The sequence below is a fragment of the Podarcis raffonei genome, chromosome 12 (genome assembly GCF_027172205.1).
Source record: "Podarcis raffonei isolate rPodRaf1 chromosome 12, rPodRaf1.pri, whole genome shotgun sequence".
Lineage (NCBI taxonomy): Eukaryota > Metazoa > Chordata > Lepidosauria > Squamata > Lacertidae > Podarcis > Podarcis raffonei.
Genome location: NC_070613.1, coordinates 2,222,401 through 2,243,292, shown reverse-complemented (window position 1 = coordinate 2,243,292; position 20,892 = coordinate 2,222,401). Strand labels below are relative to the sequence as shown.

General features: G+C 46.8%; 3 protein-coding genes across 5 annotated transcripts in view; 1 reads left to right on the top strand and 2 right to left on the bottom strand.

Moving 5' to 3' along the window:
• LOC128424282 (stonustoxin subunit alpha-like) overlaps nucleotides 1-16,113 on the bottom strand; it is a 147,078-nt gene extending 130,965 nt beyond the window's left edge. The window contains exon 1 of one of the 3 annotated variants that reach the window (XM_053410289.1): nucleotides 14,689-16,113. The gene's annotated coding sequence lies outside the window, so the exon portion shown is untranslated. Of the gene's footprint in view, nucleotides 1-4,157; nucleotides 4,501-7,117; nucleotides 7,642-14,688 lie in introns of those variants that run through there. The other 2 variants (XM_053410288.1, XM_053410287.1) reach the window with 2 other exon arrangements.
• Nucleotides 191-1,604, top strand: LOC128398364 (erythroblast NAD(P)(+)--arginine ADP-ribosyltransferase-like). The gene is made up of 2 exons (XM_053359371.1): nucleotides 191-556; nucleotides 831-1,604. The coding sequence occupies exons 1-2, from the start codon at nucleotides 410-412 to the stop codon at nucleotides 1,602-1,604; spliced, it is 921 nt and encodes a 306-aa protein (XP_053215346.1). The 5' UTR covers nucleotides 191-409.
• Nucleotides 11,613-13,538, bottom strand: LOC128398363 (stonustoxin subunit alpha-like). Its single transcript, XM_053359370.1, has one exon. The coding sequence runs from the start codon at nucleotides 12,726-12,728 to the stop codon at nucleotides 11,613-11,615; it is 1,116 nt and encodes a 371-aa protein (XP_053215345.1). The 5' UTR covers nucleotides 12,729-13,538.
• Nucleotides 16,114-20,892: the final 4,779 nt, after the last annotated feature.

Below are 20,892 nucleotides of genomic sequence, written 5' to 3'. Positions count from 1 at the left end.
TGGCGCAACGCGCCACTAAGACCAATGGGAAAGACGGCTCTGCACTTGTGAAAAGTCCCAGTTCCAGAGATGGGATTCATGGAAGGCCACTCCGTCAAGTAAACTGATCCCAAGCTATGGAGGGCTTTGTATACTAATAGTCGCTCCTCTAATGTGGCTGAGTAACAAACCAGAAGTGCAGATTGAAATGCTCTTTGATGGTGTTGAAGGATGTAGAGAAACAAGCCTCTCCCTCTTCCTGTTACTGGAGGAATCTCTGTGAAAACGAGACCTGTCATTGGGTATGTTTTTGCTAGAATGAACTTAGTTGAACATTGAGGAAAGGAGCTTCCTCTGCCTCCGAAACCTCAAATCGGCCTGTTTCCTGTTTCTGTGAGAAAAAACACATAAAGCTGCAAGTAAGTTTCAAATGGAAGCAAGCGTGCAGATAGAGATATCCGCTCCGCCTGCACCTAACTTGCTTCACCGCAAAAACGAACGGGCGTGGACAATGAAGTCCCCTCTCCACAGAGTCCTGGTGTTGCATCTGATGGGAATCTTCACAGGAGACAATCAGGTATGAAAAGACACCTTGGGGGTGGAGGAGGGGGCAAAGGTGGGCTTCAGTCCAGAATTTAATCTTAAATCTGGAGTTTAAAACTTTCAAAAATAGAGTAGAAACAGATTAAAGGACACTCCTTTTTTGGAGGTTTTATAGCAGAGGGTGGATGGCCATCTGTCAGGCATGCTGCATAACATGACCTGTGATAGGAGCCTCTATCGCAAAGTCTCACCTTCCCAGCCTCTTCGCATGCTAAGCTGCTTACCCATCTTGTTCTTTTCTGCTTGAGGTCTCCCCTAACTGCAGCCCAAGACAAGACCGTTTTTTAGGCAACGAGTTAACGCTTGACATGGCCCTGGATTCCTTCGATGACCAATACGTGCGCTGTGAGATGGAGAAGGAGATTGCACGGCTAAACCAAACCGAGTTCCTCAAAAATAAAATTTATGCCAATGCCTGGAAATTAGCAGCCAACTTGAGGGATGATAGTAACTGGCCCAGAAACCTCAAACCAGAGTATGCTGCAGCAATCATGGCCTATACCTTTGAAGAACCCAAGTTGTATCCTGATTTCAACGCAGCTGTAAGAGAAGCTGGGAAATCCAAGGAACATTACCGGAATAATTTCAACTTCAAGACCTTCCACTTTCTCCTGACCAGAGCCCTTCAGGATCTGAGGATCTCCAACACCCCCAGCCCCCCCTGCTACAAGGTGTTTCGAGGGGTCAGAAATATCCACTTCAGCGCTACTGTTGATGATACGGTCCGTTTCGGGCAATTTGCATCCTCATCACGGCAAGAGGGGATTGCCCAATGTTTCACTAAAGTTGGACAGCCTGTGGCCAAAACCATCTTTGAGATTTACACTTGTCATGGGGTTCTCATCAGAGAATTTTCTGACGTGCCCAGTGAGGACGAGGTTCTGATCCCACCTTATGAGCAGTTCAGGGTTGTAAGTTCCAGAAAGGATGTGGATGGTACAACCCGCATACAGCTCCGCTCTGCTGGGAAATTCAGCAAATACAACTGTGCAAGTGGTAAGAACCCAAGCAATTACTCCTGAGATCAGAGAATAGCAAAGTTTCCTTCCTTCCTTCCTTCCTTCCTTGAATGGAAGAGGGATAACTGTCATTAGTCATAGAGTAGACCTATTGATATCAGTAGATTTAAGTCAATTTATTTCATTGCTCCCACTCTGGATATGTCTAATGTTGGATGTCAACCCCTAATATAATGAAGTAAAAGCAGCATCAAATAGCAGAGTTAAAATTATAGTTACAAAGCAGAGGCAAAGAAAGCAAAAGAAAGCTAACGGTACTCTATATCTGGGATGGGAAACCTCAGGCCAAGGAGCTGAAGGAAGATGCCTCAGGACTCTCTCTTGGCCACAGCCCTTTGCCTCCTGGGCTCCACTCCTCACTGGCTCAGCTCTGCAGCCTCCTCACATACTTTTCGCAGTGTGGAATGTGTTCGTGGGGTGAAATAATGCCGAGAGACAGGGGTGGGGGGTGGATGACCCCTTTTGGAGAATGAAGGATAATAATACATGAATGACTCATGTTGTGGTTCTTGTTTCAGGTGGGAGCTATGAGAACAATGCTGTGTCACCAAACTTTTCTGTCCTTGTTTGGATGCTGATCTTCTGGGCATTTTCTGCAACATTCTGCATCTGAGGAAGTGGGAAAGAGTGGCTTCAGCATCCCTTACATCCATAACCACCTGAGCTTGATTACTTTATGAGAATATATGCTGCTGGGGGGGAGGAAATAAGAATTTGTCAATAGATAGAATAGGCAAAAAAAATATTTACCGGTAGTTCATTTTTTTCAAAAAAGTTTACCCTTGTTACTGCCTTTCCCTCAAGGAGACAGAGGTGGCACACAAGGTTTTTCTCATTTTGATCAGCAAAGCAACATTGCGCTCTAGGATTGAGAGGCAATGACCTCTCCAAATCAGCTGCGTTGAAGGATTCCTGCCTAATCCTGAAGACATACCCCTTTCCCTTTGCTCTGCTAATGCAAACAGTTTCCTATTGCTTCCATACAATGCTCCTAGTAGTTGTATTGCAAATATTTCCATATAAGGTATTGTTAGCACTGCATGAGCTTTGGCATGCTCTGCGGGATCTCACACAATTTTAGGCGAGATCTCTTTGCCAACGGGCAGAATGTTGTCTGAGATGGCGCTGCCCCTCTGTTGGCACCACTTCTCCAGCGCAAAGGCGACAGGTAGGGCTGGGCGATAACTGGTTTTCAATATTGTGATATGAACATCGCAATATATTAATATATCGTGATATCTGAAAGATGGAACTACGCAGAGGTGAACAGGACAATTTCCTGGCAACTCCTACTATTTAAGAGTCTAAAACTGACAAATGATGAAATTAAAATTAATTTTATAATGAATGATTTTAGAGTGTGGTTATGCTGTACTTTTGTACTGTTTTATTGTGGTTAGCCGCCCTGAGCCCGGCTTCGGCTGGGGAGGGCGGGATATAAATAAAATTTATTATTATTATTATTATTATTATTATTATTATTATTATTATTATCAGTTGTCTCATGGTCACTTTCTGCAGCACCCAAATGAGTCTTTGGGTTTGGGGTTTGGCAACCAAATGGTGGTAATCAGAACAATCCAAAGTACAGCAGGCCACTGCCATTACTGCCACCACTTTTCTTTTATGCAGATGCTTTAATTTATATTTTAATTCAGTTGTGCTATCTTTCTTCTTCTACAAGGGTGCCAACTTGAATAACATATTTAGGCATCCAGGTAACCCCCGCCCCACCTAATTGACCACACGACATTTGAATGGCAGTGCCCATAAACTTGCCCCCCCCAAAATATTTTATTGGGGGGGGGCGAAGGGACCTCAGCCCCTAGGACTTGGCTCCTAGGTTCTTGCATGTTATTCAAGTGATTTATTTTATTTACATATATAAAACTAGTCAATCAATAAATAAGAAATGCATGAAAAAAGAAGACGTCCATCAGGATAGATAGGATTAAGGCACAGAGCGCCATTCCGGCAATCAGCTGCCTAGCTAACACGCCAAAATCGCCCTCCCCACAACCTCCCCTCACTCTGATTTATTCACGTGAGAGTCGCGCTGCACTCTGGACCCCAAATATGGGAGCGGAGCGCAGTGGCGTAGCGTGGGTTGTCAGCACCTGGGGCAAGGCAAGTAATTTGCGCCCCCTAACCCGTGGATTTTAGCACTCGAGTCTCTTCTGCGAGTGCGAGCGCGCCCCCCCAGATGTTGCGCCCGGTGCGGCCGGCCCCCCCTACACCCCCACGCTACGCCACTGCAAACAACAACTGCAATAAATATTATCTCCCATTTTTATGCAGTGTGGCAGCAGTGGGGCCATGCTCTGGGGAAACCTGCCAAACCCCTCATGAGGGAATTCTGTGTATTCAGAGGGTGGAAGAGCTGACAGGAATTTGCCTCCCGGTATAAATGTGATGGGGCCGTCCCCTCCTGAGGCTGATGAACTACAACTCCCACCACTGGGCCCTTTGGCCAGGCTAGCTGGGGCCGGTGGGAGTTGTAGTTTGGCAACATCTTTTGCGCCCCAAATCCCCCCCGCCTGCCCCAGGGAAAGGAACATTTTAAACTCCTCATGATGAACTCCCCTCACAAATCTTATTTCTTTGACTGGCCAAAGGCTCTTCCGATGCTGCTCTGGAGGGAAACATTTTGAACCTGCTGTTCTGGTGGCCTCAGGAAAAAGAGCGGGAAAATCCTAGTTGTTTCTGAGGGGAAAGCGTCTAAACTTCTCCTCAGAACCAGTCCTCACACTGCTTAGGGCAATTCACTCCTCTTGCTTCTGAGGGGGAGAGAAACTTGCACAGTCAGCTTCTAGGTTAGCAATATTTGCTCTGCGATTTCTGTCCATCCTGCAGCGTTTGCACAAAACTCAAGAGCACCACTCCCTAATTCCTGGGATTTCGGGCCTGGAAAAGCGATGAGGAAGGAGATACGCTGAATTTTAAATCATGAGAAGGCGAAAATTTATAAAAGTTTTATGAACCATATTCTAAGGAAGAATTTGTATAGCGTATGGGAGAAACATAAAAATCAGCTGGAAAAGAAAACACCTTTATGTCTATCTCCTATTGAGGCTGTTACAATTAAGAGAGTTAATATGGACAGACAATGGGCAACTTACAGGGAACTGCTACAATTTAGGGAGGGGGAACTTAAACTGAAATCAATGGAAAGTGTAGGGAGCCACGTGACAGAGTGGCTGCAATGTCATCAGTTACATGAAATGTTTAGAACAGACAGGAAAAATGCTTTTATGGACCAAAGCTCACAATTTGAAAAAGAACTTCTACAAAACAAAGAGAAACCTTTGTCCCAAATGTATAATTTATTATTAGACTGGGAAACAAAAGACGAGCTTGTCAAAGTCTCAATGACACACTGGGCAATAGATATAGGACACAATATAGATTTTAACCTCTGGGGAAAACTCTGGAAAAGTGACTTGAAGTTTACAGCATGTTATTCTTTGAAGGAGAACTACCTGAAAATGATGTACAGATGGTACTTTACTCTGAGTAGGCTTGCTAAGATGTATTGTAGCCTTTTTAATCCGTGGGTAGGAATAATTGTTGCACCTGAGCAGAGACAAAAGGAGCCAAACGACACCAAGGGTTTAATCCAGAGAAAGAGCGTTTTATTCTGCCATCCGGGGGGGCAGAGGCACCTGTGTGATTCAGGTCACAAAAGACAGGCCGCACCGAAAACATTTTACAAGCAGGTTTTATCCTTTTTTCAAACCCCTTTTTTCCTCTCCCCCTTCACAGATTCTTACATAGAAATGTTGCTTTTCGTTCTCTGGCTCTGCTCCCGGAAGTATGTTGCAAGTCAACGTACCAGGACAAGGTTATCTTGGATCTGGGAAGCGAAAAGCTTTACTGTTCTCAGCTGTAGGTTTGTTACAGCGTTTTTGTTACAGAGAGGACTGCTTAGCTCGTGCTTTTTGTCTTAGAGGAATATGCAGTTTTAAAATGCGTACGCCAAGGCCTGGCTGGGGGGGGGGATTCACAAACAGTTTTTAGGGCTTTCTGGGGTAACCCTAACTGTACCCCTTCATTATAAGACAGAATCACATAAGTGCTGGAGGTGCAAAGAGGTTGAGGGAACGTTCTTTCATATGTAGTGGACTTGTAAAAGGGTAAAAAAAAGTATTGGGAAATTATTCATAATGAATTGAAAAAATGTTTAAAAGTACTCCCCCCCCCACACCAGAGTCCTTTTGTAGGAGGTGAGGACAGGTGACCCCACCTAGGCCCGAAGTCACCCCCCACCAAAGCAGGCTCAAAGCTTCTCAAAGCTTTTCAAGATCATTTTTCTCAGCAGCTAAGCATCAGAAACATTCCTCTCTTCTGTAGCAAAGGTAGAGAACAGTCCATTGTTTCCCAGGCCTTTCTCAGGCCTTCTGGACTTGCTAAAGAACGACATTGCAACTTGCTTTCTCTCCGGGAACCATGCCAAAGCACAAGAATGAAACAACTGGAACACACTGAAACCCCCTCACCCCCTTTCCTGCCAAGAGTCCACAATAGTTCCAAGACAGCTTTCTGTACATGCTCAGGGGAACACATCATGGGGCAGGACTCCTGAGGGAGGAGAAAGGAGGAGGGAACTGGAAAGGGGTATATATGTTTGTGCACATGACTGTGAACTCGTGCATGCTTTTTGTGAACTATCATACTTGCTCCTTCTACCAGTTCATGGATGGTAGAAATAAAAGCCTTTTCTCCGAAACTATTCCTTGAGTGTCTGTTGACTCCCATTTTCCCTTTCCCGGGCGCAATATTTTTCCCACCCGAGCGCAAAGCCTCATAAGGCTACACTTTCTGAAATTCCCAGGTGTCAAAAAAGGTTATTTATATATGCCATCACCGCGACCCACGTTTTTTTAGGCCCCAAATGGAAAACAAGTGAGGTCCCAACCAAAGAAGAATAGCAACTTAAGTTGACAGAATATGCACAACTTGCAGACTTAACATATAGAATAAGAGAACAAGAAAAATATACGTTTTGAGAAGACAGGATAATGTTTGTTGAATATATGGGAAATAATTGTGTACAGTTGAAAACGCTGGCAGCATTAAGATAAATTCAACGGTGTAAATAAGTTTTGATGGATTTAATAATACTGATTGGTATAGTTTTTGTAAAATATGAAGGAATTTATGATATGCAAAAGGAACCTTGGAAAGAAAAGAAGGGAAGTCACTGATATTTTAAGGATGTAAAATGAGTATTTTAAATTGTAAAATAGAAAATTTAATAAAAATTATATAAAAACAGAAAGGGGTGAATCCTTGGCATGGATTGTGCCCCCTTTCCCCTCCCTTTTAGAGGATCACCCAGAAGGGCAGACTTTGACTCCAACCACGAACTGCCCCTACAAAACCAAGTGCGAAAGGTGCATTGTAGCATTTGCAAAATATTTTCCCACCCTCCCCAATCCCCCACCCTCCATTTCCTCCTGCAGGAGGGATCCCCACCTCTGCTTAATTCCACCAGAAGAGAGGGGTGTTTTCACTACCTTGACTTCTGCTGGGCAGTTTTCTCAGCCGGGAGAAAGTTGCTGTTTCCCTCTGCAAATTCTGGCAGCCTCTGGCTCTCTTCATTCCTCTGAGAGGTCTGAATATGACGCAGGCTTTGAGTGCACATTAATAGCCGAATGTTGGACATATGGAAAGCGAAAGTGTTTTTTTCTCAGTTGATTCATCCAATTGCACATCCATAAAAGGAGAACACAATAGCATCAAAAGAGTCCAGCTGAAGGGTCAGGCAAAAGCGGTCTATCATTGTCCAGCAGCCTGATGGCTCTGCAAACCAGATGCCATGACAGGAAACTCACAAGCAAGACGTCAGCTCAGTGGCTTTCCCCACACTTGGCGTATTCAGAGGCATAGGAGGCAGCCTTATACAGAGTCAGACCATGTGCCATAGACTCATTACTGCCCTTGATCAGGACACTAGACCAGTGGAGGCAGCCTGGAATAGCATTAGCCTTTTTTGCTGCTGCATCACACTGTGGGCCCATGTGAAGCTTGCGGTCTGCTAAGGAAGGAACTGATTGACCGTCTCAACAGAAGAAAGCCAGTTGCTACCGGGATGCCATTCCCTTCCAGATGCCAGAGCACAGCTGGAATACTGTGTCCAGTCCTGGGCGCCACAATTTAAGAAGGATGTTGAGAAGCTGGAAGGTGTGCAGAGGAGGGCGACCAAGGTGATCAAGAGTCTGGAGACCAAGCCTTGGGAGGAACAGTTGATGAGGTTGGGGACGTTTAGCCCGGAAAAGAGGAGATATGAGAGCCATCTTCAAATATCTCGTCCCATGGAAGAGGGAGCAAGCTTGTTTCCTCCTGCTCTGGAGGGGAGGACTCAAACCAATGCCTTCAAGTTATGAGAAAGGAGATTCTGACTAAACATCAGAAAAAACTTTCTGACAGTAAGAGCAGTTCAACAGTTGAACAGTCTCCCTTGCGAGGTGGTGGACTCTCCTTCCTTGGAGATTTTAAAGCAGAGGTTGGGTGTCCATCTCTCAGTGATTCCTTAGCTGTGATTCCTGAATTTCAGGGGGTTGGACTAGAAGACCCCTGGGGGTCCCTTCCAAGTCTACCATTCTAGGATTCTGTGTGTACTGTAAAAAGGAGGCAGATGAACTCCCGTATCACCCATAAGACTGTGCAATAGAGCTGATTCCCAGGCTGCAGATCCCAAAGAACAAGCTCTCTCCACTCTGGGAACGTGGGCTGGTTGCTCCATGAGAAGAACTGGACAAAAATCTCCAGAAGGGCTCATCCCTCCTTCCACTGCTTGTGGGGACACCCAGGCAGTTTGTAAAGAAAACAAACACAGAGGAGTTGAGATCTTGCACTGACTTGGAAAACCTCAGCCGGGTCCTGCTGCCCAACTGCTACCTGCAGAAGCTTCTCCCCACCTTTCTCTGGGCATTTGTGCTGGTTGTGCAGTCTCAATTTCGCCACTGAGTATGTCCTGGAAAAGGATCTGTGGTCAACCCCACCTGCACGCCAGATAGCCTTCTTCATGTGCCTCCTTCATGATGCATCTTTAGGTGCCAGGCGAGGTTGTTCTTGCTACAATGTTGACAGCCGGCTGCCTATAAAAGCAGGCCGGCTGAGCTGTTTGCTGTTCAGTTCTGTTCCAGCTTACAAAATAAAGAGCTGCTTTGGAGAAATTGCTGTGTCGTCTGCCATGTCTACCCACTATTCAACAAATAGGATATCATCTGCATACATGTTTAACTTGATTTCTTCCTTTCCTTTCTTATATCCTTTTATCCTTACTGAGTTTCGTATTCTGTCTGCCAAGTACTCCATACCCAATACAAACAGTAGTGGTGAGAGTGAACATCCTTGTTTAACTCCTCTTTGTATATTGAATTGATCTGAAACCCCCTCGTTCACTCTGACCACAGCCTTCCCTTCTCTATACAATTCCTGGATTGCTTCCACAAAGTTCTCTCCTAATCCTACGTCCCGCATAATATTCCATAAGAACTTATGTCTAATCGTGTCGAAGGCCTCTGATAAGGAAAGGGGGGGGCATGTCTTCTTCACCCCTTCCGCCGGTCACCAGAGGGTCTGAGGCAATGACCTCAAGGGCACCCGGCCCCACATGGACCCCTCATCCCCCACACCGTTGCACAAGCACCGATTTTCTTGCTTTTGGTGCCAATCTGCTCAATTTCTCTAGGACTCCATGACACCTCCCCTGTCCACCATAATCCCTCAAGCAAGGTGTCATGTACACACAGGAAGACCCTAATCCTGTCAAATCACTCTGCCAAGCCTTTCCTCCGGGCAATGCCAGGTGGCAGACTATGCATACATGGACCATTGTCTTCTCATCACCGGTACTCAGGATGTGCTTATCTGCGCATATCTCCGCATATTCCCCCCTCCCTCCTCTATATGTTAATCCTGTGTAACCCAGCCTCTCCTTAATGTATTCATGATGTAACCTGTGTAACCCAACCTCTCCTTAATGTATTCATGATGTAACTGTGATGTATTTTGCACTGTATCCTGGGACATGGAGGGAAGTTTTAAAAGTTCATGTCACCCCTTCCTCGCTGTTCAATCTCGCCTTGAACCTGTTGAGCAATAAACTTGGATCTTCTGCATCTTGCTCCTGTTTCCGGCTGAGCTCATTTTCCTCTGCAGGGACCCGCGGACTTAGTCCGACAAGCTGGGTGGCAGAGCAGCCTCGCACCCAGATTTTACCGTAACACCTTATACACATCCAATTTTAAAACCACCAATTTTCCTTTTACCCTGCTTGTTAATACGTTTAACACATTTCTTATAGGATGGCTTATGTATCTTCCCTTAACAAATCCATATTGATCTTCCTTAATTATTTTAGGTAGTACCTTTTCCAGTCGCCTTGCCAGGATCTTTGTAAATATCTTATAGTCTTGATTTAATAGGCTAATTGGTCTGTAAGACCCCACCTCTGTAGGGTCCTTTTGTGCTTTTTCCAAAGTGTCTGGGCCACGGGTCCCTCTGCCCGGAATTCCTTTACTCAGCGCTGTTTACAAGACTAATCCTAGTGTGGGGCCCCAATTTCCCCCTCTACCATCCACGACAGCCTCCTGCCTAGCCTTTGAGACTAAGTTTGGAGTCCCCTACTGAACGCCTGCGCAATGCAGTGCCAGATCGGGGTCCGAGAAAACAACCAAGGTTTGAAAGGAAGCAAATGACCTTGCGTTAAAATACTTTTGAAAAGACGCCACCGGACGACTCCGAGGGAAGACGTCAGAGAAACAGTAAAAGAGCCACGCTTTCCCGGACTCAATTCCAAGACGGAAAACGGGGGAGAAAAGGAGAGAGATTAAGACGTTCCTGGACGTTCCTGAAGGACACTGTTGGCATTTGATGGCATATACAATGTTAGACGATGAGCAATTAAATAGTCCCGAGATGGTATGTGTGATGTTGTTGGGGCCAGTAATGGTGTAGTCCGGGTGTATGTGGCAGCAAAGTTGGCATCTGGGTTTATTGCAGGCTCTGGTGCCAGTGTCCGTGTTACGTCTGGTTGTAGTATTATTGTGGGTTAGGAGTTGTTTAAGATTGGGTGGCTGTCTGTAGGCAATGAAAGGTCTTCCTCCCAGAGCTTGAGAAAGAGAACTATCATTGTCCAGGAGAGGTTGTAGATCTCTGATGATGCGTTGTACTGTTTTAACTTGGGAGCTGTATGTGATGACTAGAGGTGTTCTGTTATTTTCTTTTTTGGGTCTGTCTTGCAGCAAGTTCTCTCTGGGTATCTGTCTGGCTCTGTTGATCTGTTGTCTAACTTCATCTGTCCTTCAGCTCTCTATATTGGACAAACAGGCCAAACCTTACGCCAAAGAATAAACGGACATAAATCAGACATCAAGAATCACAAGACAGAGAAACCAGTAGGAGAACACTTCAATCTCCCAGGACATTCTATACAAGATCTCAAAGTAGCTGTTTTACTACAAAGGAATTTCAGAAATAGACTGGAAAGAGAAGCTGCTGAATTGCAACTCATTACCAAACTTAAAACCATGGAGAGACCTGGTCTGAACAAAGACATTGGATTCTTATCTCATTATACATGGCAAAGCCATTTTTCACCTTCTCACCCCTTGCTTTTTCCTGTAAGACCTATGGCAGTCGTTAAGAGTCGTCAACAGGCTCATCACAGCTATCTGCCAATCACCCATTCCCACCACCCTTCTGAGTAATACCCCTCCCCACCTTCTCACTATATAGAAGGATCTGGCAACTTCTGTTTCAGTGTATCTGAAGAAGTGTGCATGCACACGAAAGCTCATACCAAGAACTAACTTAGTTGGTCTTAAAGGTGCTACTGGAAGGAAAAAAATTTTTTGTTTTGACTATGGCAGACCAACACGGCTACCTATCTGTAACTCCCATATGCAAGTTCTTTGTGATCTTGATTGTCTTCTGTCTGGGATCATCAGGGTTGGCATAGCAACTGGGCAGGGCTCCTGTGGATGTGCTGGGATGGTGAAGGGATTATGGCTGACCAGGGACAGAAGCCACAAGGAACCGGGTTTTCTCATTTGATTTATTGACCTGGGCAAAATGTGTAATGGATTTGGCAGCTTTACGAGCCTTCCGAATTCTCTCTTGGTGCTCAAACCAGGCTTGACTGCTCTTGGGTGTTGACTGGCCACTGATGGAATTTGTTGTTTCCTGAAAAAAATCTTTCTGAAGCCAGTCTTGTAAGCTGGCTAAAAATGGTTCCTCATCATGTAAAGAAGTGAAGGTAAATGAGACAACAAACTCATTCACAGGGTTTAGCACGATTTCTACCAGTTTGCTCTGGGAAGAGATTACTTCCATTCCACTTAGGATAATAAGGTAAGAATTCACCAAATTAATTTCTTGTTCCTTGGCATCCAAAAACTCACTGAGTCTTTGGTTATTGAAGGGAGACTGGTTAATGGACATTAAAATGTCCACCAGAACACTTTCCTCTTTCCCCCCTCCCCGGATCAAAGGCAGGATTCCTGCCAGGTGTTTCTGGAAAGTCTGCCTGTGCTGCTTGCACAGATCCTTGAATCTCTTGATTTTCTTCTTTAATTCTGGGAACTTTTCAGCAACAGGATTCATAGCCAGATCATTGCATCGCATGTTGATCTCATTCAGATTCTCCAAGACAGTTTGAGCATCAAAGATCAGTGCTAAGCTGATCTCACGCACCATCTTAACTGCTCTGGAATCTAGCTTGGTCAGTGGGTACAGCCAAACTCTGACAGGCACAGCCTTCTCCCCATCCTCCCTGAGCTTTTGGGGCAGATCACTGTAGACTTTCATAGCATCTTGAAAAGTCACCGGATTACTTTCCAAAGAAAAATCCCCATAGAACTTGCAGCTGAAATTCTCCGTTTGGGCTTTCTCCTTCTCCTCTATCTGGACAGATGCTTCCCCTTTGATAGAGACTGCAATCAAGTTGATCGCAGCGTGGAGGCTTCCTTGTATATCTTGCACAGACTCGGAAGAAGAGACATTTCGGTCAAATACAAAGAAAGCCTGGGCTCCATACAAGATGGCAGTGACAACATGGGTGGCTGTGCCATGCTCAAAAACAGCTGGATAAGTGACATTTTGGATTCCTAAATGGCTCATGGTCAGCTGTGAATACTTGGTGGTAGCTTTGTACTGCAGAGTGACTCTGGCCTGTTTCGTGGACTTCTTGGTGTCTTGAAGGAATTTGCCTCATCCACCCACTTCAACCAATCCCCCCAAAAAACTGGCCTTGAGTGACGCTGAGACATTGAGGGCAGAGGCCTTATCATCGATGGAGTCAGATGCAATGATTTCATATTCAGCCTTGGGTTGCGGTTTGATACACAAGTCCTTCTGAAGCAATTTGTGGTCCCAAAGGGTGATTCCTGGGATAAAGCAGAGAAATATGCAAGGCTTGAGTATGCTCATACAAATGTAGAACACAATTAGCCTAATGCCTAAGGGTGTACAGAGAAACAGGGAGTTAAAATAGAGCTATCATTGTCCACAATGTCTGCACTCATGAATTTTGTCCCACTGTCATCCCCAACAAAAGAGGTTTGTGCAGTTTTGTAAAACTTTGCAAAAGGCAGGGAAAATATTTGACCAGATATGATAGTGGAACAAGTGTGAACATTTCATGAGCTTCTGTTGTACAGGCCTCAGAAAGGGGGTGGGCACTGGCTCAGCAGCAGGGATAAGATTCAATCACCACCATTTAGGGCTGTGAACATCTCCTGATTGAGGCCCTAGAGAGCTGGTGCTAGTTGTTGACTGGCACGGAAAAAGTGGGTATACATAAGGAGAATTCCCTGGGGGCCAAGATCCAAGTTGGGGCAAAACACTTGGGTGAGAGAACATCAGCAGATTTAAAATCACAAAATATGCAGCAAAGCAAAGTGTGGAAATTTAGGCTGTCAGACCTTTAAAACATGTGCTTCTGAGTTCCTTCCAAAACAGTCCCCCCCAACCCCAGCATTGAAAAAGACCATGTTTGGTAACTTCATAATGGTTTACTTAAAAACTCTCCAAAGGTCAGATTTATGTCCTTTTCCATACAGCAGTCAGAAAACACAGTTAGTAAAACTTGGCTTAGTTACAGTGGTGAAAGTTGTAAAATTATTGGTACAGGAACACCACAATGGATTACAGTCCCTCCAGGTGTCCCTATTTTCCAGGGACAGTCTTGGATTTACATCCCGGTTTCTGATTTGATCCCTGAATGTTCCGCTTTCCCTTAGGCTTAGGACACCCCTATTTTCATCAGAGAAATGTTGGAGGGTGTGGAGTTATGTGACCCCCTGAGCCAAAGAGAAAAGTAACTAGACAACCTATAGAAGACATCTGAAGGCAGCCCTGTATAGGGATTTTTTAAATGTTTAATGTGGTATTTTTCAAGAAAAGAAGATGCCAGAGCTCTCCATGAATGCTTCCCTTGTTCTCTTATAATGCAATGGTGCCAACCTGAGAGGTGCTGGAACTGAGTTCTGGGAGGTTCTGGCTGAATAAAAGTCCTGTTTTTTTACCTACAGTAATAATTGTGGAAAGATGTATTCTTAATGGTCTGCATAGGCCTGGTGGAGTAGAAAGGTTTTCAGCAAGCTTTAAAAAATTGAAACAGAACACACCTGCTGAATCTTTATTGGCAGATGATGATGATTTGGGCCAAGACGATGCCAGCAAGGTTGAGGAGCAAAGACGCTATCAGGGGCAAGAAGACTTATTTTTAATAAGTGGAAGTCTTGTCCAAATGAAGAGAACATAAAGGCACACAAACGTTGGCAAAAGATGTGGAAGCAGGGGAGTCAGGGCAGGGGTCCCCCTAGTCCCACCCCAAATCCCAGGAGACCCTTGCGCTGCAGCCTTCATTCCTTTGCTCCAAGTCTGGGCCAAATCAGGCTGGATTCGTGGGCTTTCCAAAGAGCCAGAGAGCAGGAGGCGAGGGCATCATCAGCCCAAGATCCCGTCACCCAGTCTTCTCTGCAATATGCCAGCTGGAACGGTTTGCAGCAGCCGTGCAAAAGAAGCCTTTGACAACAAAAGAAGCCGTGACAACTTCTAATGTGCAAACGCGTCTTACCAGAAACGTGGAAATCGGATGAATCTTGCCTCCAAGTGGCTCTCTTGCTTGAGTTTGTCTCGACTTGCGTTGGTCCCCTCATAAAGCACAAGTCTGCTTCAGGCACAGAGGCCACTTTTCCTTTTATATATTCGGGAGTCACAAAGTGCAAGGGGACAAGGATCACTTTCAGGGGGAGAAGGAAGTTGAAAGATAGTGGGAACCCATTTCCACTCGTCAGCATTTCACTCCAAAAAGGCTCTTAAACAGAGATTCATAGAGTTGGAAGGGACCCCAAGGGCCATCCAGTCCAACCCCCTCCTGCGGCCTCCCCACGAGTCGGATCCATGCAGAATCAAGGACCTTAGTTGCACAACCCTCCCTTTCCTGGTATCTGGACCCAAAATGGATCCATGGAAGCTTCATACAGCAGGGATCGACATCACCAGGGATCTGTTCTCCCCCCTGGGCTTTTGGGAAAGAGGTTGTCAGCAGGGCCTCCATCTTGGCCTCAGATATGTGGGCTCTTGGCAGCAGAGGAAGGTTTCCCTCAACACTGAGCCACAACCAGCCTCAATTTATATGAGATTAGGAGAAAAGAGGCTTTCTGGAACAAAAGCAGTCGACCCCGGCAGGAGGGCCCTGAGATGTTTGGGTGAAGGGCGGTGTACAAACAACAACCGCAATAAATATTATCTTCCATTTTTGTGCACTGTGGGGGCAGCAGGGCCATGCTCTGGGGGAACCCTTCCAACCCCTCACAGATGAAGGAGGAAATTCTGTGTATTCAGAGAGTGGAAGAGCTGACAGGAATTTGCCTCCCGGTATAAATGTGATGGGGCCGTCCCCTCCTGAGGCTGCTGAACTACAACTCCCACCACTGGGCCCTTTGGCCAGGCTAGCTGGGGCCGGTGGGAGTTGTAGTTTGGCAACATCTTTTGCGCCCCAAATCCCCCCCGCCTGCCCCAGGGAAAGGAACATTTTAAACTCCTCATGATGAACTCCCCTCACAAATCTTATTTCTTTGACTGGCCAAAGGCTCTTCCGATGCTGCTCTGGAGGGAAACATTTTGAACCTGCTGTTCTGGTGGCCTCAGGAAAAAGAGCGGGAAAATCCTAGTTGTTTCTGAGGGGAAAGTGTCTAAAATTCTCCTCAGAACCAGTCCTCAAACTGCTTAGGGCAATTCACTCCTTTTGCTTCTGAGGGGGAGAGAAGCTTCTAGGTTAACAATATTTGCTCTGTGATTTCTGCCCATCCTGCAGCGTTTGCACAAAACTCAAGAGCACCACTCCCTAATTCCTGGGATTTCGGGCCTGGAAAAGCGATGGGGAAGGAGATACGCTGCCATTCACTTTTCATAATATCCCTTCTGAGCGTTCGGTGCAATCTCTCAGATCCCTGACTAGCGCCCTTTTTATGAAGCTGAAAAGCTCTGGGTGAAGGGACTTAATATCACCGTCATCAAGAGACAGGAGGAGGAAAACTCGGCCTATTTGGGGCACCTATTTCTGCCCCCCTCAGCGCCCTCTTGGCTCCGGTCGCCATTTCACGCATCAGAACTGTGGGGCTGGATTGATGCTGCACCAAAATGGCTGCCCTGTCGGCAAGGCTTTTCCAGAGGGGCTTCCACAGAGGAGTCGGGAACCCCCAAGCCCACTCCCCAAAGTGGCCCTTCCTGGCAAGCGGAGGGAGGCTGTTTCCCCCACCATGCCGGCCTCACAAAATGGAGCCTGGGGGCGCATTGCCTGTCATGTGGCCCCAGGCTGAGGGGAGAGAAGAGGAGGCTGAGGGGATGCTCCTGCCTGGCCATGGCCTTATGAAGAACAGTGGCAGGATTTGGCCTGCAGAGCAGTGCCATAAGAATGGTGGGGAGGGCAGAGGGGACCCTCCGGGGGTGTGTGTGCCCCCCACCACTCACTCCACCCTGAACTCTGCTGACTTGGCCTTGGGCACAATGCCCACCACAAGGTGGATATGGCGGTTCTAATGGGGGTCGCCCCCCATTTCCTGCCTGCACCCCTCTCCCATTGTACAGGCTCCTGAGAGGGAGTCGGCACAGGAGAATATGGGGCAACCAAGCCCCGTTTCTCCCCCTTAAATTGGTTTGTGAGCTGTGGCGGATCCTCAAATAATAACCTTGGCTTTCCTCTGGCTCCAGGATGATCTGGCATTATTAGATATATAATATATATTTAGAAATCTGTTGGAGGTCTGGCAGTGTCAGAGCATTGTGTGGGGCTCTTCTCTCCCATTCGTGACCAACTCTGCCTTCCCTCAGGGGACACGGGGGGGGCATTACTGTGCCCCTCAATATGGGAGGAGAGAGAACGCTAAAAAATATCCAAATTCATTTCCTCAATTCAGAAATAATAACCGAGGGGCCTAGCAGGTCCGGTTTCAGCCTTTCCTGAAGCAAATTCTGTTTCCATGGGAGAAATGTTGGAGGGGAGCCAAAGAGTCCCCAGTGAGCTGTGGCAACGTGCTCAGGGAAGTCATTTTGAGAGTTAAAATGTTAAGCAAGGAAGCCATTTTGTTGTTCTAGGCCAGGCCCCATATCCAGTACATACACTCAGGCACCCATTGCCCAGAGACACACAGAGATAGGCTGATAAGGATTACCAGACAAGGACATGGAAGTGTCATGTCCAACTCCTCATGCCTTATCTCTAGGCGGAATCTATTCTAGCTATCTCAGTATGTGTAATGCTGTAAATTTTGATCGGATAAAGACCTGATTAAAGAATGTATAAAGGGAACCCTCTCTTGTTGGGAGGTGCTGGACTTCGGAACTTATTCCTCTGTGCCATTGCTTGCTGCCGGCAAACAATTAAAACTTTATTGCTTTATTTATCTGTTGCTGCGTGGCCATTTGACTGGCCTAACCAATTGCTACAGAGCGATGTATTTTCTTCAAGGCCTGATGCCTCGTGAAGTGATAAGAGAAGGCCTTGCAAGGGATTCTGTTAGGGATTGATTTAAAACCAGGTCCCCCAGTCTGGCCTCCCAGTGGCTTCTTGTGGTAAAAAAAAGGCTGAGTGAAATTTGGGGCCTATATAAGGGAGTCCTTGGAGCACCCCACAATCGCCTGACCGTGGCTCCTGTTATGTATTGAAGTTCTCACTCTGGCCCCCAGAGGTATTGTGTATATAGTTTTCACTCAGGGGGAAACCTTGAGCTGTTGTTGTTACAGTGTTGATAGCCGGCTGCCTATAAAAGCAGGCCGGCTGAGCTGTTTGCTGATCAGTTCAGTTCCAGCTTACTTATAAAGAACTACTTGGAGAAATCTCTGTGTCGTCTGCTATGTCCACCCACTACTTAATACTGGTGACGAGGATGGGATAGGATGGACATCAGAGCACAGCCAGATTCGGACACTCACTGAGTGGAATCACTGTGCTGAAACACTGAGTGAAATCACTGAACAGAACCCAGTTCAGAGCTGACCGTACTGGTTAGAGCACTGTGTTCCATCCATCACCCACCACATCAGCATCGGAACCATGGCTTCACTCGTGCCCCTACTGACATTTGCCCAGCCTCTGAATCATGGGACTCCTACCTCGCTCGGTTCGCCTGCCACCTCCAAGCAAACGAGCTGACAGGTCAGAGGAGCATAAGCGGGGCCTATTCCTCAGCCTCTGCAGGCCTGATGTATTCGAGACGGCCTGAGTTTTGGTCGCGCCACTAGCAGTCCGGGCAGCGCCGTGGGACATGGTCAGATATGGTCACTCTGCTGGTTGGCTAAGGCTTGGAGGAGGACTATGATGGTCTTAGTTCTCCTGGACCTTTCAATAGCTTCTGAACAGGCTGCCTGGGGTGGGACTCCAGGGTCAGTGTGTTTGAATGCTTCCACTATATAAATATGAACTCAAATATTGCAAAATGCCATAGCATTCCAGCAATGAAACCTAAGCAGGCAGCGCTGCACACCTGGAACTTCACAATGCTCAGATAAGTGGAGTCAATGTAAGATGGCGGGGTCACGAAAAACGTATGGCAGCCCTAAGCAATCAGCACTCTAATCCATGGGGTCACGGGGCCACCCAAAACCCGACGTCATTCGATTCACTCCAAAGCAGTGCAAGATGTTGACAAAAGGTCTGCGATAGCTTTTCACAGCAAAACCCCCATGCTTTGCAACGCCCCAAAAGTGGAGCAATCAGCACCATAAGTCGGGTGTGTGTGTGTCACGGGGTTGCTGAAAACCCGACATCATTCAATTCACACTGAAGTGGAGCCAAACACCAATGAAAGGTCTGCAGCAGTGTTTTGTGGTGAACACCCCGTGTTTTGCGGTGCCCCACCAACAGAGCACTTGGCCTGTGGCAGAGTGGGCATTGCTCTTTTTGTGGGGTGTTGCAAACCATGGGGGTTTCGCTGCAAAACGTTTGCCAAAGTTTGGCACCGGTTTGGAGTGAATCAGAGAACATTGGGTTTTTTGTGACCTTTTGACCCGCCCCACCGTTTGAGGGACTATTGTTCTGTTGGTGGGGTGCTACAAAATGCAGGGGTTTTGCTGCAAGACACCGCAAAATGTTTGCCAAAGTTTGGCACCAGTTTAGCGTGAGTTAGACAATGTTGGGTTTTTGGTGAGCTTTTGACTCCCTGCTTAGAGTGTGTATCACTCTCTTTGTGGGGCGTTGCAAACCACAGGATTTTCACTGCAAAACGTTTGCCAAAGTTTGACGCTTGTTTGGAGTGAATTGGACAATGTTGTGTTTGGGGACATTAAGTACAAACTCAGGTTTCCTGTATCAATTACTCCATTTGTGGGGCACTGCAAAATGACTGCAAAACCTTGGTACTGGTTTAGAGGGTATCCCAGATTTTGGAGTTCGTAGTTAATGTAGCTGAGCCATTGCCATGATTGAACAATTTAAATGGCACGTTTACAAGATAAGAACTGGAGTATTGCCTGTTTATAATATGTGTGTTCTGTATGTGTGTGTATCCTGAGGACAACATACATGTTTACATCACATTAATACACGAAGAGGACATTCTGGCATAAAATGAGCTACAAAAATGGAAGTCCTGTTTATACGGAAAATAAAATACCTGCGCCAAATTAAGGAAATGGTGAAGCTGACATACAAAGCACTATGTATTGTTCCAAAAGTTGAGTGCCACCCCCACTCTCTGCAGGATTCCAGGGCTTCCCAGCACTCACCCTGGGTCTGTGTTCCTTTGGAGAATTGAGACACGGCGGAGACTAGTATTAGTCACAATCCCATAAGCCAGAGGTTTTCAACCTAGAATCATAGAATCAGAGTTGGAAGAGACCACAAGGGCCATCGGGTCCAACCCCCTGCCAAGCAGGAAACACCATCAGAGCACTCCTGACATATGGTTGTCAAGCCTCTGCTTAAAGACCTCCAAAGAAGGAGACTCCACCACACTCCTTGGCAGCAAATTCCACTGTCGAACAGCTCTTACTGTCAGGAAGTTCTTCCTAATGTTTAGGTGGAATCTTCTTTCTTTTAGTTTGGATCCATTGCTCCGTGTCCGCTTCTCTGGAGCAGCAGAAAACAACCTTTCTCCCTCCTCTATGTGACATCCTTTTATATATTTGAACATGGCTATCATATCACCCCTTAACCTCCTCTTCTCCAGGCTAAACATGCCCAGCTCCCTTAGCCGTTCCTCATAAGGCATCGTTTCCAGGCCTTTGACCATTTTGGTTGCCCTCCTCTGGACACGTTCCAGTTTGTCAGTGTCCTTCTTGAACTGTGGTGCCCAGAACTGGACACAGTACTCCAGGTGAGGTCTGACCAGAGCAGAATACAGTGGCACTATTACTTCCCTTGAACCTTTTGGGGTCCATGATTCACCTGACAAACTGCATTCTTTCTGTGGCTCCCCTGTGGGGCTCAGGAGCCGTCATGCCACCCCTTGCCTGCAGAGCCGGCAGCCCCTCACCCTTTTTCGAACACCCTCCCTTGTGGAGTATTCCCTTGGCCTCCTCTCCCCTCTCCTTGGGAGTCCTCTGGGCAGCTGCCGCCCCTGGTCTCTGAGCTGCCCTCCTGCCCCATAGAGGTGCCTCCTCACACTGCCCCACAGGGGCCTGGGAAGAGGGTGCCCCCAGCTTTAGTGGCCTGACGGAGACTGGCCAAAGGTGAACATGAGACCAGCACCTTAGTCATCTTGGGTGGCAGCAGCGGATACTGCCAGGCCTGCATGGCGGTAAGGCTCCCCTTTGGCACTGGGCACTCAGCTCCCAGGCA